This window comes from Esox lucius, chromosome 7 (genome assembly GCF_011004845.1).
Source record: "Esox lucius isolate fEsoLuc1 chromosome 7, fEsoLuc1.pri, whole genome shotgun sequence".
Classification (NCBI taxonomy): Eukaryota; Metazoa; Chordata; class Actinopteri; order Esociformes; family Esocidae; genus Esox; species Esox lucius.
Window position 1 is genome coordinate 47,312,124 of NC_047575.1, and position 17,194 is coordinate 47,329,317.

At 41.2% G+C, this 17,194-nt stretch overlaps 2 protein-coding genes across 9 annotated transcripts in view; one reads left to right on the forward strand and one right to left on the reverse strand.

The window, feature by feature from the left end:
• Positions 1-4,035, forward strand: part of camkk1a (calcium/calmodulin-dependent protein kinase kinase 1, alpha a) — a 79,076-nt gene extending 75,041 nt beyond the window's left edge. For all 6 annotated transcript variants that reach the window (XM_034293298.1, XM_034293297.1, XM_034293302.1 and 3 more), the window contains one exon: positions 101-4,035. In XM_034293298.1, the coding sequence (XP_034149189.1) occupies positions 101-173 (73 nt within the window). In that variant the 3' untranslated portion in view covers positions 174-4,035. The remainder of the gene's footprint in view (positions 1-100) is intronic.
• Positions 4,036-4,789: 754 nt separating this feature from the next.
• p2rx1 (purinergic receptor P2X, ligand-gated ion channel, 1) overlaps positions 4,790-17,194 on the reverse strand; it is a 37,877-nt gene continuing 25,472 nt past the window's right edge. Inside the window, exons 13-14 of one of the 3 annotated variants that reach the window (XM_010897027.3) lie at positions 12,063-12,152; positions 4,790-4,920 (exon numbers count right to left, since the gene is read on the reverse strand). In XM_010897027.3, coding sequence (XP_010895329.2) covers positions 12,111-12,152 — 42 coding nt within the window. In that variant the 3' untranslated portion in view covers positions 4,790-4,920; positions 12,063-12,110. Of the gene's footprint in view, positions 4,921-12,062; positions 12,153-15,255; positions 15,390-17,194 lie in introns of those variants that run through there. The other 2 variants (XR_829167.4, XM_010897028.4) reach the window with 2 other exon arrangements.

Below are 17,194 nucleotides of genomic sequence, written 5' to 3' on the forward strand. Positions count from 1 at the left end.
GTTTTTTTTCCCGCCTGCTTAATGCCATGACATCTCTCCACGTGGGGAAGTGAATGTAGACTTGAGTACAAATGTCTCTCTCTCTCTCTCTCTCTCTCAGGAAGGGTAGCAGTGGCGAGGGAAGTAGGGAGGCGGAGCTAGAAGACCTACATGAAGACGAGCCTTCCTCCTGAGTCACTCTATTCCTGTCCTCCACACATCCCCTCTGAGCCTCCCCTTTAAGAACTGTACTCCTTCCTTCCTTAAACACTGTCTGTACTTGCCTCCCTCTCCCTTTAAATCTACAATGCACTCTCCCTGTATAATCCCCCCCCCCCCCGTCGTCCTTCGCTGGCCTCCGCTCACTAACTGCAATGGAGACAACAACACTGGACAACAGCCAGTTAACCTGTTTACTGACCGACTCAAGACTACTGGAATCTCCTGCCTGCCTGTTTGCCTGTCTGTCTGTCTCTCTGTCTGTCTGCATGATGGTGTCACTGAGAAGAACAGACTTTTTGTCTGTCATTTTCCTTTATGTACACAAAACATTGTTAATATAATGAGGCTCTCTAAGGCACTGTTCACCACAACAGACAATACTGGTGTCAGCTTGACCTAGAGGCTAGAGCATGCCACTGTCATAATGGCGCCCTCTGCTGTTTCAAAGAAGACACGCACCCAGTGCTTTTAACCCCGTCCTTTCTCAATCCCTGGTGTGGAACAGCAGTGTTGTACATAGACAATGAAAAGGGTGTCGGTGTGACGTTAACGTTGTTGTGAAATATGATATCCTTCACATCTTAATTAACCCTGTCACACAGCGTGATGTCATAGTACACCTCAGCTCCTGACCTAACCCTGCCACACAGCGTGATGTCATAGTACACCTCAGTTCCTGACCTAACGCTGTCACACAGCATGATGTCATAGTACACCTCAGCTCCTGACCTAACCCTGCCACACGGGTGATGTCATAGTATACCTCAGCTCCTGACTTAACCCTGTCACACAGCATGATGTCATAGTACACCTCAGCTCCTGACCTAACCCTGCCACACGGGTGATGTCATAGTATACTTCAGCTCCTGACCTAACCCTGTCAGACAGCATGATGTCATAGAACACCTCACTTCGTGGCTTAACCTGTCTCACAACATGATGTCATAGTACACCTCACCTCGTGGCTTAACCTGTCTCACAACATGATGTCATAGTACACCTCACCTCCTGGCTTAACCTGCCACACAACATGATGTCATAGTACACCTCACCTCCTAACCTAATCCTGTCACACAGATTGCTGTCACAACAAACAACTGCCCTTCTCAGATGTCTTGTTAAACATTTAAACACATTGTTCACCTCCCCCAGGAGCTACACAGTGTGCTGAGGTATTGATTGGTTCCACAGACCAGCTTTTGTGACCCTGATCATTAATAAAAGGAAAAGATGTCTCCCAGTAAACTACTATGCGCGTGACACAGGCAGACACTGAGTAGTGTGTCTTGTTTTGATATTATGTCGATTAGTTCAGTCCAGGATGTGTCACCATCTCATCCTCTTTGACGATTGTGTCACCTCTAAAGCGGCTTTTAGATTCTTCTTCTCTCAGGTCGTTTTTTCCCGTGAACACATCCTCATACCTGATTAACGGAACGTTCATGGTGTGTTGCATTGCTTGGTCATTACTGTCCCTCCCCACCCCCCTCTGACCCCCCTTTCTGTCCCCACCCCCTCGCTCTGGTCCCTCCCCACCCCCCTTTCTCCGTCCCCCTCTTTTGGTCCCCCTCTGTCTCTCTCTGGCTGTGCAGACACACTCCTGTATTTAAGTCGGAGGCACAGCAATCAATTTCACAGCTCCGCCAGGAACACGATGTGGTGATTGGGGAAGGCCACAAACCACGTCAACATGAACATAATCCCCATTTCAGATTAGAACGTCCCCGTGCCGTCATTTCCATCTGCCGCTCACCATCTCCTGAATGTGATTACATTTTAGTGAAAGGTCAATGGCAATTCTGAATTAGGTCTCTGTGATTTGTAGTCTCTCAACTCGAAAAAAGACTGCCCTGTTTGCACGCTGACAAAAATGAGGAGCACAGTTTATGCAACTTTCAACTTTATTTTTGTCATCCGAGCTGATTCGCTGGTGCCAGTATCTGGTGCTAGTATCAGTAGACATGTTTTGGGACAGCTGCCGTCTCTCTAGACAGGATTTCGACCGACCCCGCCGTGTTTACAGTGCTTCTTCTGAATGCAGTGTTTCCAGGGACAGAGCCCTCTCAGAAAACCCAGCCTATGGCGGTTCAGTTGGAAATAACAACGGCACATTGACTGCCACTGGATAAACTAGGGGCTTTCATCCTGATAGGCCCCTGGTCAAAGCAGTGCACTAAATAAACAGGGTGCCATTGATCCCCCTGGTGGACGTGACTGACAGGTCTCCATTCACTGCTGCCCTACACGGAGGAAAACAACCCATTTAAAGGGTTTTGCTGCACATAGGATTGATTTGTGAATTTATTTGGAACACAGGCTTTTGCTTGGAAGTATATTATTTTGTCAGTGTTTTCTATTATTTATTTAATATTTTTCTAATTGTTTCGGACAAGGTATGGGTAACATCAGGACCAAGGACCTGTTAGAACCCGATGGGGTTTTCTCATTGTATCAACAACCCTGCCTCTCTGCCACCTTCTCTCCAGACACTAGTTATTCAGAGCAGACATTTTTTATTTAGCTTCTTTCTTTGAATGATTTCTATTACATGCGATTCAAGTGGAGGGTTGCAATCAACCTTTTGAAGAATGTCCTTTGTTCTCATTTTGACACCTATGTTTTCCTCCTTGCTGCCTGTGAGGTAACTGCTGAATCCCTGTTTTGCTGGAAGTGCTTGTTGTTTGATGCCAGTTTTAAGGCTTTGGCACCTGTCAGTCGGTGGTTTGACTTCAACAAACTGGAAGTCCTGCCACAGAGTAGGTCCCTGTCTGTGAACGAGCTGTCTGCCAGCCGTCTCTATATCTGTGGGAATGCTGATGCACATGCTGAAGCAAAATGCTCTTTCATTCCTACATCTATCTGGAGCACTGTATCGCCTCAGTCTTTCTCTGTGTCTAAGGTGTATTCTCTCTCTCTCTCTCTCTGTGTGTGTGTGTGTGGGTGCGTGCGTGCTTGCACGCGTGCTTGTCCAAATTGCAACATTGTTGTCATTCCATCTTCATTAATAGAATTCTGATTGTATGAGCACTCAAGCATGCTGTCTTCGTTAAGTCTGCCGAATAGATCTGGGTGAAATTCAAACTGTTCTTCTAAATATAATCATACTTGCACTTTTCCTACTTAACTAAACTGTTCACACTACTGCGTGTCCTTCAAACTGAACCTTGTTAATCCCTCATGTCCTGAGCGCGCTCTCCGACCTGCATGTGCAAGATGGGCCATCTTCATCCCCTGAGTCAATTCAAGTGGAGATGAATGGAACCTTAGCATGTTTTAATACTGCTCTGTGCTTGCTTCCACTCCCTTTAACCACGTGATACAGAGAGAATCTCCTCCCACAGAGGAACTGAGGTTTTGTGTGTGTATATATTGTTAAAGTGATGACAGTGTTGGTGTTATTGCATCGCTGCTATGTAGCATAATGTGATTGTCCCAGTCTCCATGTCAAAGACGCCTGCTGTTTGCAATGTATATTGATACCTGTATTGTTCTGCATTTTTGTCTATAAACCTGTTTATACCTGGCAAACACATGTCCTTAATCCCGTTGTTGATCTGGAATAGACATTGGGATCTGATAGTGATCAGACTTCGTAAGTTTAAATGGACAAGATCGGGACAATTTAAGGACGAGGAAAATGTTATAACCAGGTATAAATGGAGCATGAATGTACTGTCAAGGTTTGTCAACTCTTACAAACAAAATTAAAGCATGGCACATCTGTAAGGAACACAACTGTTACAATGTAAATATGTACCAATATATAAAGAAGCTATTTTTTGCATGCTTTTTGTACTCCTAGACATAATCCCACAATAAAAAATGTGAATCCATTTTTGAATCACACCATTTTTGTAAGTACAGGTAGCTGTAAAATAGTCAAACTTAAAATTCAGAGCATGTTTTATTTAATTCACAGGAATTATGTTGAATTAATTCTAACATAATAAGGAACATTTTATCTACAATACATAAATACATCCCAGTCTTTTAAAGTAGAATACTCACACCAGGTGGTCTCCTGACAACAACATTGGGTTTGTGGAGCTGTGCAGAAGTTGCATGGTAGTTCTGTTTTAAATAGTGTATATAACCGTGTTATGAACATTGTACTGAGCAACTGTTATGGTCAAGTATTTGAAACGGGTGGCCTGCCAACAGAGTAGAGAGGGTTGTAGAGTGGTTGTGAAAGGGTTATTGATCTGGGTGCTATGACAACAGTAGAGAGGGTTGTAGAATGGTTGTGAAAGGGTTATTGATCAGGGTGCTATGACAACAGATAGGTATAAAAACACAGGGTCTTGAGCTGATGAAACAACACAAAAAACACTGAGTGCTAATTCTGCCATGATGAGGAAACAACAAACAAGTATTATTTGGCCAACAGCAAAGGGTGACTGTCCGCCTCTGGAAGAATAACGTTCTGTAACAACCTCTTTGTACATCCAACCAGATGACCTTGTCTGAAGTCCTGTCAAGATTTGTCAAAGCCTAAAAATATGTGGACATCGAGACAAAGAAAGGCTACCAACAGAAAGCAATCACATTTGTTCAGGCTTTTCTTTTTTTTTTTTTTTTAAGTGTCCCTTCCTGTCCCAGTGTCTTCTGCCTGTCTGTCCGTGTCCCGGCCAACCTCGAGTTGGTGTACTGCAGCCGTTTCAGCCTCTTGTCACTGTAGTCTGCAGGAGTCAAGAGTAGGATCAGTCTGTAGGATCAGTCCTGTGTGAGGGGAACAGAAACCAGGATCAGGTTCAAAACGGCAATGCTCACGTGGATTAAGCACGGCTCATACCTGGTTCCGAAGTTAGTCCTCTGTCCTGACCTTGTCCATTTACACTCATTGCCATCAACTGCAATGTATTTTACTAGTCTATGTTGTAGATGACACATCAGTCCATCAAGTTTTAAAGTGATTTTTGCATTATGATTGGAGAGCATGTCCATATCAGCATACAGTCACTTCCAATTATCAGCACCTGTTTATATGACAAACAATGTTTAAAGGGATAGTTCGTGCAAAAATTATATTTTGGTGACAGTCCCCTTACTCCCAGTTGGTCCTTCAGGCAAATAGTCATTTTTTAAAACAATTCCTCATTCAGATCTGTCTGTTTGTAATTAGCATCATACAAATTCATGAATGAAAACCGTATGTACCCCTATCACAGAGCTGCATTGCAAGCGGAAAACAACTCTTAAACCCTCCACAACTAAGACGCTGGTGTAGTTTATCTCAAAGAACAAGACAATTTAGTATTCCTTGAAATAAATGTATTTTCGCGATATGCGCTTACCGGTCAGTTTTGTTCACGATTGTATCAATCCACGCGTTTCTTCGGAAAGAGTAAACACCGTTAACGAAAGTTAGTGTTCGCAAAGCAAGTCCCCTAATTCGTCTTTGATATTCACCTCGGACAGTCGCCCCGGACAGACACCTCGGTGATGGTGAACATGTTAATCCACAACGCTTGCCCAGAATATTTGGTGGCAATGTGAACTTTGTGTATTATTACACTGCAATCAGTACGTTATATTACTTCGGTAAGAATTACTTACAATCTGTCTTTTCTCAGCAGGATGAACTGGGTATCCTAATGGAATTGCATTCGCCTTTAGTCCTTTTCTGTGAACGTGTGAGACAATTAAAATGTTTCTCTCAAAACGTTTGTCTCGTTGGCGAAGTGGCTCCATTGATTCTCCCACAACACGACTCAGGAGAGGCAGAGGTAATGTCCCAATTGCAGCGCGGGTAGAATGTAATTAACTCAAGATCCACGAGTGGGCAAAGGAACAAGCAGAAGTTGACCAACAAAGGAAATCCACAAGTTCAAAGTTAATTTATCAAATGCACTGAATAACACAGAATCATCCTGCACAAAGTAGTAAGAATTAAGATATATATATAAAGCAAAAATATAGCAAGAAATATAGCAATAATATGCCTACGTGTAAACTAGCAGCAATTTTAAAAAGCTAGGCAAAGCAACCTATCTTCACATAGCTTGTTGGGGTTAAGGTTCACGCTCACCTCGATGACATCACTGCTGAAGAACAGAAGCTGTGTATGGTGACTATAAGAAATAATTCACTAGTGCCAGTTTGAACTCATCCAATTACGCCGGCTGTTTCATCAGTGTACGGTTTAAAAACTTTTATGCTACAGCGACAGATTACTGAATGTTTTTTGAAGTGCTTTGGAGTCGTTTTCTGCTTGAAATGCAGCTTTGTGATAGCAGTACAAAACGTTTCCATTCATGATTTTGGACAATGCTAATAATGCTAATTACAGACTGGGATATAGCGGAATAATGAATTGTTTGAAAAAATTACTATTGGTCTTCTGGAACATCTCTTCATAAGTGAAATTTCAGAAAAATAAGAATTTTGGACTAACCCTCTTAAAAATAAGCACAGGTAATACTTCATTTCATGCATAGAGTCAATACTCTCAATTGTTTCCGCAGGGGAATGGATATATCTAAGGTATTACTGTGAGGGAAAAATGTATTTGATCCCCTGCTGCTTGTGTACGTTTGCCCACTGACAAAGAAATGATCAGTCTATAATTTTAATGGTAAATTTATTTGAACAGTGAGACAGAATAACAAAAAAAAAAATCCAGAAAAACATGTTAAAAATTTTATGAATTGATTTGCATTTTAATGAGTGAAATAAGTATTTGATCACCTCTCAATCAAAGATTTCTGGGGAGTCTTAAAGGGAGTGCTCCTAATCTCAGCTTGTTACCTGTATAAAAGACACCTGTCCACAGAAGCAATCAGATTTCAAACTCTCCACCATGGCCAAGACCAAAGAGCTGTCCAAGGATGTCAGGGACCTGATTGTAGACCTACAACAAGGCTGGAATGGGCTACAAGACCGGACAGGAAAACACTGCATCAAAGGGACAATGGACGGGGCCATGTACCGTCATATCTTGGGTGAGAACCTCCTTCCCTCAGCCAGGACATTGAAAATGGGTCGTGGATGGGTATTCCAGCATGACAAAGACCCAAAACACACGGCCAAGGCAACAAAGGAGTGGCTTAAGAAGAAGCACTTTAAGGTCCTGGAGTGGCCTAGCCAGTCTCCAGACCTTAATCCCATAGAAAATCTGTGAAGGGAGCTGAAGGTTCGAGTTGCCAAACGTCAGGCTCAAAACCTTAATGACTTGGAGAAGATCTGCAAAGAGGAGTGGGACAAAATCCCTCCTGAGATGTGTGCAAACCTGGTGGCCAACTACAAGAAACGTCTGACCTCTGTGATTGCCAACAAAGGTTTGGCCACCAAGTACTAAGTCATGTTTTGCAGATGGGTTGAATACTTATTTCACTCATTAAAATGCAAATCAATTTATAACATTTTTAACAGGCGTTTTCCATGGATTTTTTTGTTGTTATTCTGTCTCTCACTGTTCAAAGTCAGTGGGCAAACGTACAAAATCAGCAGGGGATCCAATACTTTTCCCACCTCACTGTATATGGCACTCTGGTATATTGCAAGGATCAAAGCCTTGTGAAATGTATTCTGCTTTGTGTTTACAGAACATATAAGGTACAACTATTAAGGCCAGCTCAGGGATGTCTAGGGAGCCATTGACTCCACACCTGTACTGGAGGCATCTCCCTATGACACCTGTACTGGAGGCATCTCCCTATGACACCTGTACTGGAGGCATCTCCCTATGACACCTGTACTGGAGGCATCTCCCTATTTTTGTGAGGTGCTGATTAAATTCTTTCATTCTAAATGTAGGTTGTTTATGGCTTTGTATCATACTACTATATTCATGTTCTTTATTGTATGATATCCTACACTTGCCAAAAATCACAAAAATCACCTGCATCTCCCTATGACACCTGTACTGGAGGCATCTCCCTATGACACCTGTACTGGAGGCATCTCCCTATGACACCTGTACTGGAGGCATCTCCCTATGACACCTGTACTGGAGGCATCTCCCTATGACACCTGTACTGGAGGCATCTCCCTATGACACCTGTACTGGAGGCATCTCCCTATGACACCTGTACTGGGGGCATCTCCCTATGACACCTGTACTGGGGGCATCTCCCTATGACACCTGTACTGGAGGCATCTCCCTATGACACCTGTACTGGGGGCATCTCCCTATGACACCTGTACTGGGGGCATCTCCCTATGACACCTGTACTGGAGGCATCTCCCTATGACACCTGTACTGGAGGCATCTCCCTATGACACCTGTACTGGAGGCATCTCCCTATGACACCTGTACTGGAGGCATCTCCCTATGACACCTGTACTGGAGGCATCTCCCTATGACACCTGTACTGGGGGCATCTCCCTATGACACCTGTACTGGAGGCATCTCCCTATGACACCTGTACTGGGGGCATCTCCCTATGACACCTGTACTGGAGGCATCTCCCTATGACACCTGTACTGGAGGCATCTCCCTATGACACCTGTACTGGAGGCATCTCCCTATGACACCTGTACTGGAGGCATCTCCCTATGACACCTGTACTGGAGGCATCTCCCTATGACACCTGTACTGGAGGCATCTCCCTATGACACCTGTACTGGAGGCATCTCCCTATGACACCTGTACTGGAGGCATCTCCCTATGACACCTGTACTGGGGGCATCTCCCTATGACACCTGTACTGGAGGCATCTCCCTATGACACCTGTACTGGGGGCATCTCCCTATGACACCTGTACTGGAGGCATCTCCCTATGACACCTGTACTGGGGGCATCTCCCTATGACACCTGTACTGGAGGCATCTCCCTATGACACCTGTACTGGGGGCATCTCCCTATGACACCTGTACTGGGGGCATCTCCCTATGACACCTGTACTGGAGGCATCTCCCTATGACACCTGTACTGGAGGCATCTCCCTATGACACCTGTACTGGAGGCATCTCCCTATGACACCTGTACTGGAGGCATCTCCCTATGACACCTGTACTGGAGGCATCTCCCTATGACACCTGTACTGGAGGCATCTCCCTATGACACCTGTACTGGGGGCATCTCCCTATGACACCTGTACTGGAGGCATCTCCCTATGACACCTGTACTGGGGGCATCTCCCTATGACACCTGTACTGGAGGCATCTCCCTATGACACCTGTACTGGAGGCATCTCCCTATGACACCTGTACTGGAGGCATCTCCCTATGACACCTGTACTGGGGGCATCTCCCTATGACACCTGTACTGGAGGCATCTCCCTATGACACCTGTACTGGGGGCATCTCCCTATGACACCTGTACTGGAGGCATCTCCCTATGACACCTGTACTGGAGGCATCTCCCTATGACACCTGTACTGGAGGCATCTCCCTATGACACCTGTACTGGAGGCATAATCATTTGTCAGTTTTATTTACAAATCCTTGGAATGCTGTCTAACAAGTCCTGAACTGTGTGTATTGGGATATCACACCGTTATTCAAGAACAAAAGCCTCCAGTTCTTTGAGGGATGAACAGAACTTCCCATGAATGTTCAATGATGTTCAGACCTGGTGACCTTGTTACTTTTTCCATTACTCAGGGGTCCGGGTTATGTGCTACTTACACCAAGTTATGCATCGTTGTGTTTCCGAATGGCAGAACTGCCATAAATGTCAGCTTTATGAAACTCACGACATGCAGTTTTTGTGGCGACAGAGGTGCTGATTAAATTCTGTGGTAATTTGAGGCTGTGTATTTTGGGCATTGAGCAACTATCCTGTTCAGTGTCTGTCTATCCCTGCTGTTTAGCTTTGACTTGCGACCAGTATGCCAATGCAGTTTGACCATGTTCAGCATATAATGTCTTTATTTGAGACGGTTGACACTGAATAATCTTTCAGTTTTGACAACTGATGCACCTGCAATTTGGGCAGCGAATGTTTGGTCTGTTGAAAATCTGTTTGTTGCTTTCAAAACTCAGTGTTAATTGTCAGACTTTTGGCAGCCAACACACACACACACACACACACACACAGTATATAAACTGCTAATTGTCAATCAACTTAATGACTTCAGCAGCTGCGTTTCTAATTGTGATCTAGTTACTTCGAAGTAACAGTCCTTTTCGATGTGGTGTCTCCGTTATTTTGTATATTCACTCTTTTATTCTTTCATTCTAAATGTAGGTTGTTTATGGCTTTGTATCATACTACTATATTCATGTTCTTTATTGTATGATATCCTACACTTGCCAAAAATCACAAAAATAGCCACGATCACAACATGGACAAGATCAGGATGAAGGAAATGTGTTAGTACCAGGTATGAATAAGGCATTAAGCTGAGCACATAAAGGCAAGAACTTACAGATACAGAATAAGAATTTACACAAACACCCTAAAATGAAAGCTGAGAATCTATAACCTCAATACTCAAACCTGTCTGTCGAGAGAAAAGGGGAAAAACGCTTAATGTCACAGTATAATATCCAAGGTACACAAACCTAGCTAGAGCTGACAGTTGTAATAATTGACTAGATACATTTTAGTTTAGCTACATTTACAATGAGCCTCAATCCATGAAATCTGGTGGTTGACCATATTCTAGTGAATTCCAAGAGTAGAGTTACATTTTGTGAAAGAAATACATTAAGGTCAATACAATGATTTAACCTGAGTTTCCTTTATTGACTAACAGCGAAAAATGGAAAGCCAAGCTTTGGTTAAGGGCGAGTTATAAAGAAGGACACAGAAAAGAAGGTGAGGTGATGGAAAGAAACAAAATGAGGTAAAAAAAAAAAAAAAAAACTATACTGGCACAAAAGACATGAAACCTACACATTTCAATCATGATCAAACCTTCCTAGATCAGTGGACATATGTATCTCCTTCTATGTTAATAAAGCAATTAGAATTTGCGCAAAAGGGCTTTATAGACAAAAAGGTGTGGAACATCAGTATATTTGTGTGTTCGCTGCCTTTTGAGAATGTGGGTATTTTTATAGAACAGATATTAATTACATGGACTTGCTGTTCCAGATTTTTAAATGTTATACAATTTACATATGTAATAAAACATGTTTGGAACTTCAAATAATTCTGCTAGAGACAGAGACAGAGACAGGCAGTTGGCATAGAGAGAATATTTTATCTTGACTTGCCCATAGATCAATCCCAAATTGACTGTCTCTGGTAATACAAAATTCTATTGTGATTAAATCTTCAATGTTATCTTGGGAGCATTTTGTTTTGATTCAAGTTAGCAAAGAGATGTTATTTATCTTTGGGCTTAAATTATACATTTAAATCATAAATGCTATAAAGCATTATAGATAACGCTTTGTCAAGTTGAACTCAAAATGTTCAGCACATGACCTCAGTATTTCGGGAGTCCTAGATAGGGCCTAGGTTATAGGTTGAGTGCATATGAGAGTTGTCGGATCAACCAATCAGACTAAACTTAATGATTTAAACAACAACAGCCAATCTGGAACAAAAAACAGACTCACTCATCTGAAGAAGACAGATATGTTCAAGTAACACTGCATATGTGGAGCCATTTTTCTGGAATACCCCTCTGAAGCCTTGTCTGTAGATCTTACAGGGGAATAACCACAAATATTGAAGGTTTCTCTAAGTTCATAAATCACTTGAAGTAACTGTTTGTTTCTCTATGCACGTAACTCTCTCCCTCAGGTAGAGCAGGGTCAAGCTAGCACGAGTGCAGCGGCGTCTGCTTGCATTGCTCTCCTTCCACAAATGCAACCTGATAGAACTTTGTGAAATAATTATCTACATGAAAAACGAATGTTCGGTCACAAAGAAAACACAAAATTGAGGAACCCCAATCGATAGTGGTACATACATATACATTTTATGTGATAAATCCCAATCAATCGCAGGTTTTACAGTTTACCTTATTTAACATCTCCATAGACCGCTTGTGGGCATATGACTCCTGATCTTATGGCTCTGTCAAATCTCTTCCATCTATCAGCTCCTCTTCCTGGGGTCCAAACAGAAATAATTTGTTGTTGGAGGCCTAATTTATAGCTGATCACATTTATTATATATTTTTTTCCCCACCAGTCTATGCACAATATCTCATAATGACAAATCAAAGTTTTAAGAAATGTATAACAATGTACATTGTTTTTTTTTCCATCTCATACATATGTTTTCAGACCCTTTAATTCACTAATTTGCAGAAGTGCCTTTGGTGTCAATCACAGCTTTGAATGGGTATTTCCTGTGTATTTCTCAACCAGGTTTGAGAAACCTGGATTTGGGCATTTTCTCCCATTCTACCTTGCAGATCCTCTTAACCTCAGTCAAGTTGGATAGGGAGTGTAGATGAACTGTGATCGCCAGGTTTCTCCACTGAGAAATATCCCCATAGCATGATGATCCCACCACCATGCTTCAGAATAAGGATGATATTAGCCAGGCGATGTGTAGTACCTTGTATCCGGCAGACGTAGTACTTGGCATTCAGGCCTAAGAGTTTGATTTTGGTCGGACCAGATAATCTTTTTCCTCATGCTCTCAGAGTCCTTGGTATGCGATATGCCTTTTACTCAGAAGTGACTTCCATCTAGCCACTCTACCATAAAGGCCTGATTGATGGCTGCAGAAGTGGGTGTCCTTCGAGAAAGTTGTCACATCTTTTCAGAGAAACTCTGAAGCTCTGTTAGAGTGGCCGTTGGATTCTCAACAATTCTATTTCCTTGGACTTCATAGCTTGATTTTCGCTTGGACCTGCACTGTGTAGTTTGAGATGTGTGCCTTTATAAATCATGTCCAAAAAATTATTTGACACAGGGGGGACTCCAACCAAGTTCTAGAAAAATATCAAAGAGCATCACAGCTCACAGGACGCATCTGATCTAAATTCAGAGTGTCATTCAGCAAAGGGCTTGAATACTTCTGTACATGAGATTTCAGTTCATGATTTTCAATAAGTTCACACAAGTTTCAAAACATTTCTTTTCGCTTTGTCATTATTATTATTGTTTGTAGATTGAAGGCAAAGAGGATAGTATAATTTAAGGCTACAACAAGTAAATGGTTCTGAACACTTTCCAGATAAAATGTTTGACCTAATAGGCCCACATGGAGAAATCTATATAATTAATCAATAAGATATAAGTGGGTGTATTATATGGCCTATATACCACTTCTAACAGATGTTCTTAGGCACAACACATTGCAGAGTGCCTAGACACAAGGCTTAACAGCGGTACAGTTGTGCTCATAAGTTTGCATACCATGGCAGAAATTATTTTTCTTGAAGGATAGTGATCATATGAAGCCATTCATTACCACATAGTTGTTTGGCTCCTTTATAAATCATAATGATTACAGAAATCACCCAAATGGCCCTGATCAAAAGTTTACATACCCTTGAATGTGTGGCCTTGTTACAGACACACAAGGTGACACAGGTGAAAATGGAAATTAAAGGTGAATTTCTCACACCTGTGGCTTTTTAAAGTTCAATTAGTGTCTGTGTATAAATAGTCAATGAGTTTGTTAGCTCTGCACTGAGCAGGCAAGATACTGAGCCATGGGGAGCAGAAAAGAACTGTCAAAAGACGTGTGAAACAAGGTAATGGCTCTTGATCTATATGGAAAAATATATAAAAAGATATCCAAAGCCTTGCAAATTCCAGTCAGTATTGTTCAATCACTTATTAAGAAGTGGAAAATGTCAGCCAAAACTGCCAGAATAATTGTATATAATGCTGAGTTGTTTGGGATACAAAGAAAAACCCACAGGTAACCTCAGGGGAAATACAGGTTGCTCTGAAAAAAGACAGTGTGGTTGTTTCAAGAAGCACAATACAACGATACTTGAGCTGCATGGTTGAGTTGCCAGAAAGAAGCCTTTACTGCACCAATGCCACAAAAAAGCCTGGTTACAATATACCTGACAACACCTTGACACGCCTCACAGCTTCTGACACACTGTAATTTGGAGTGAAGAGACCAAAATAGAACTTTATGGTCACAACCACAAGCGCTATGTTTGGAGAGGGGTCAACAAGGCCTATAGTGAACAGAATACCATCCCCACTGTGAAGCATGATGGTGACTCACTGATGTTTTGGGGGTGGGTGAAAATTGATGGCAAGATGAATGCAGCATGTTATCAGAAAATACTGGCAAACAATTTGCATTCTTCTAAACGAAACCTGCTCATGGGATGCTCTTGGACTTTCCAGCAAGACAATGACCCTAAGCACAAGGCCAAGTTGATCCTCCAGTGGTTACAGTAGAAAAAGGTGAAGGTTCTGGAGTGCCCATCACAGTCTCCTGACCTTAATATCATCGAGACACTCTGGAGAGATCAAATGTGCGGTTCATGCAAGACGACCAACGACTTTGCATGACCTGGAGGCATTTTGTCAAGACGAATGGGCAGTTATACCACCTGCAAGAATTCCAGGCCTCAGACAACTATTACAAAATACTGCACCCTGTCATTGATGCTAAAGGGGCAATACACAGTATTAAGAACTAAGGGTATGCAGACTTTTGAACAGGGGTCAGTTCATGTTTTTCTTTGTTACCATGTTTTGTTTTATGATTGTGCCATTCTGTTATGATCTACAGTTGAATGTGAATCCCATAAGAAATAAAAGACATGTTTCGCCTGCTCACTCATGTTCTTTACTTATGGTACATATATTACCTATTCTCCAAGGGTATGCAAACCTTTGAGCACAACTGTATATTGGCAATATAACACAAACCACTCAGATGCATTATTGCGATTATTAACTGGTTACCAACACAGTTAGAGCGGTAAAAAGTGATGTGATACCATAGGAATATAGCCAATCAGCATTCATGATTCAAGGCAACCAGTTTATAATAAACAGTAATGAATAATGCATAATAATGTCTTTGTCACTTAAGAAAACGTTTCCAACAAGTAATAACCAGATGGCAGGGTGTTCAGGTGCGTTTCCCCCAGTCATGTGATAATGGAAATATCGCCTTCCCACCAATTACCCTGCGTTCATAACCAAGTGGGATTTTATGTCCATGAGATATAGGACGTCATATGCATCCAACTGATATTTACAAGTCACCTGACAAATCACCTTTCATTTCTTTAAAAATATAGCGTTTGAATGAAGAGAGCTGGTCAGGTATTAGTATGCTGCATTCACAACAATGTGGGAACTGGAAAATTGGCAGTTGTAAATACCAGATGGCTGCATTCACCTGCTTGGAACTGGTAGAGAAACACAGATAGTGTATAGTTATCAAGCTAGCATCTAGTGGGCACACATTCTGCTCTGAACAATCACTCCCATTTTTAGGGAAGGGATTTTTTTACAGGGGAACTGTTGTGGGGTCATTTCCATATTAGGTTACCTCAGACGTCAATATTGCACATCTAGAATGCCATTAAGAATTGCCATTTGTACCAGCACAACTATTGATCCCACTTGTAACATCCACTATACTTAATACTTATATATTTTCTGCCCTCTTCTATTTGCCTAAATTGCACATTTAGTATTGCCGTTTGTACTGCATTTGCCTTCATTGCACATCCATACATTCCACTTGTAATATACATATACTTAATAATTTTCTGCCCTCTTCTATTTGCACTTCTAGGTAGATGCTAACTGAATTTCATTGTACTGTACTTGTTCAATGACAATAAAGTTGAATCCAATCTAAACTATGTGTTAGGAGTCAGTGTTCAAGAATTCTAGAGGACAATTCCAGCGTTATGGATCTTCATAAAAAAATATGGAAGAAATTGCATCACAAAAATTCCTTATCAAGTATAACTGTACCCTAAAGTAAATATTTGTAGAATCCTACAGTTGATAGGTAGCACAGATTTACAAAATTGCAACCAATCCCACTATGTTCAGGAAGAACAAAAGAAACATTGGCAAAGTCTATAAATGTTAATGTCTTTGGGTAAAATATTAAAAGCCTCTTTTAAAGTAAGGCTTGGCTGCACAATTATGAAAATATTTTTTAAAATTATGTATACAATTAGTGCAGTAAAATTGTGTTTTATAATTGTTATTAACAAAATTATGTTATAATAATTATGTTGTCATCTGAGAAAGTGCCGGTTACCTCAAATAGCAAAAAATTGAAGATATGTGGAAAATAAATGTATTTCATGTTATTTATTGGAATTCTATTGTTCATGCTCAGGTTGACCTTACATTGGAATTACCCCAGTCACGTGTCCCACTGGAAATGATCAGTCTGCTCAGAAAGACTCATTCCAGTCATCTGAGGTAAACATAGAGACTAATCGAGACATCTGTATACAATATATCCAATTATGGTTCCGTTGAGGCTGTCCCCATTTGAACTGACATTTTTCATTTTCTTCTGCTACTTCTCTGAAGTGGTAAAATAACTAAAAGGAGGTGTATTCCCCGATTTTCAGTGTACTGTTTGAACAAGTAAAAAAGGGCCATGGTTGGACATTCACTTCTGCCTACAGTAATGGAATGTTTGATCACCAGGATAATTAATTGGCTGATCCTAAATCGGATGTTCCAAACAGAATCACATCACGTGGAATTCAAAGTGGTTGAAAACCTCTAAGGTCATAACCATGTCACTACCAGATTTATCCATGTGAAATCTGAATTTAATCCTATAATATATTAATCTATAGTCTTTCATCTTATCCTATAATGTATTAATCTATAGTATTCAATCTAGTCCTATAATGTATTCATGATATATTCATTTATAGTCTTTGATCTAATCCTATAATGTTTTCATCCATAGTCTTTGATCTAATCCTATAATGTATTCATCTATAGTATTTGATCTAATCCTATACAGTCTTTCTATTCCAGTGATGAATTAATTTACTGTCTTTATCTAATCCCATGATAAATGAATCTGCTGCCTTCTATTTAATCCTGTGATAAATTAATCTATAGTGATCTTTATAATCCTATAAGGAATGTATCGGTCTTCAATCTAATCCTATAATGAATGTATCTAGTCTTCACTCTAATCGTATGACATTTCTCATATTACAAA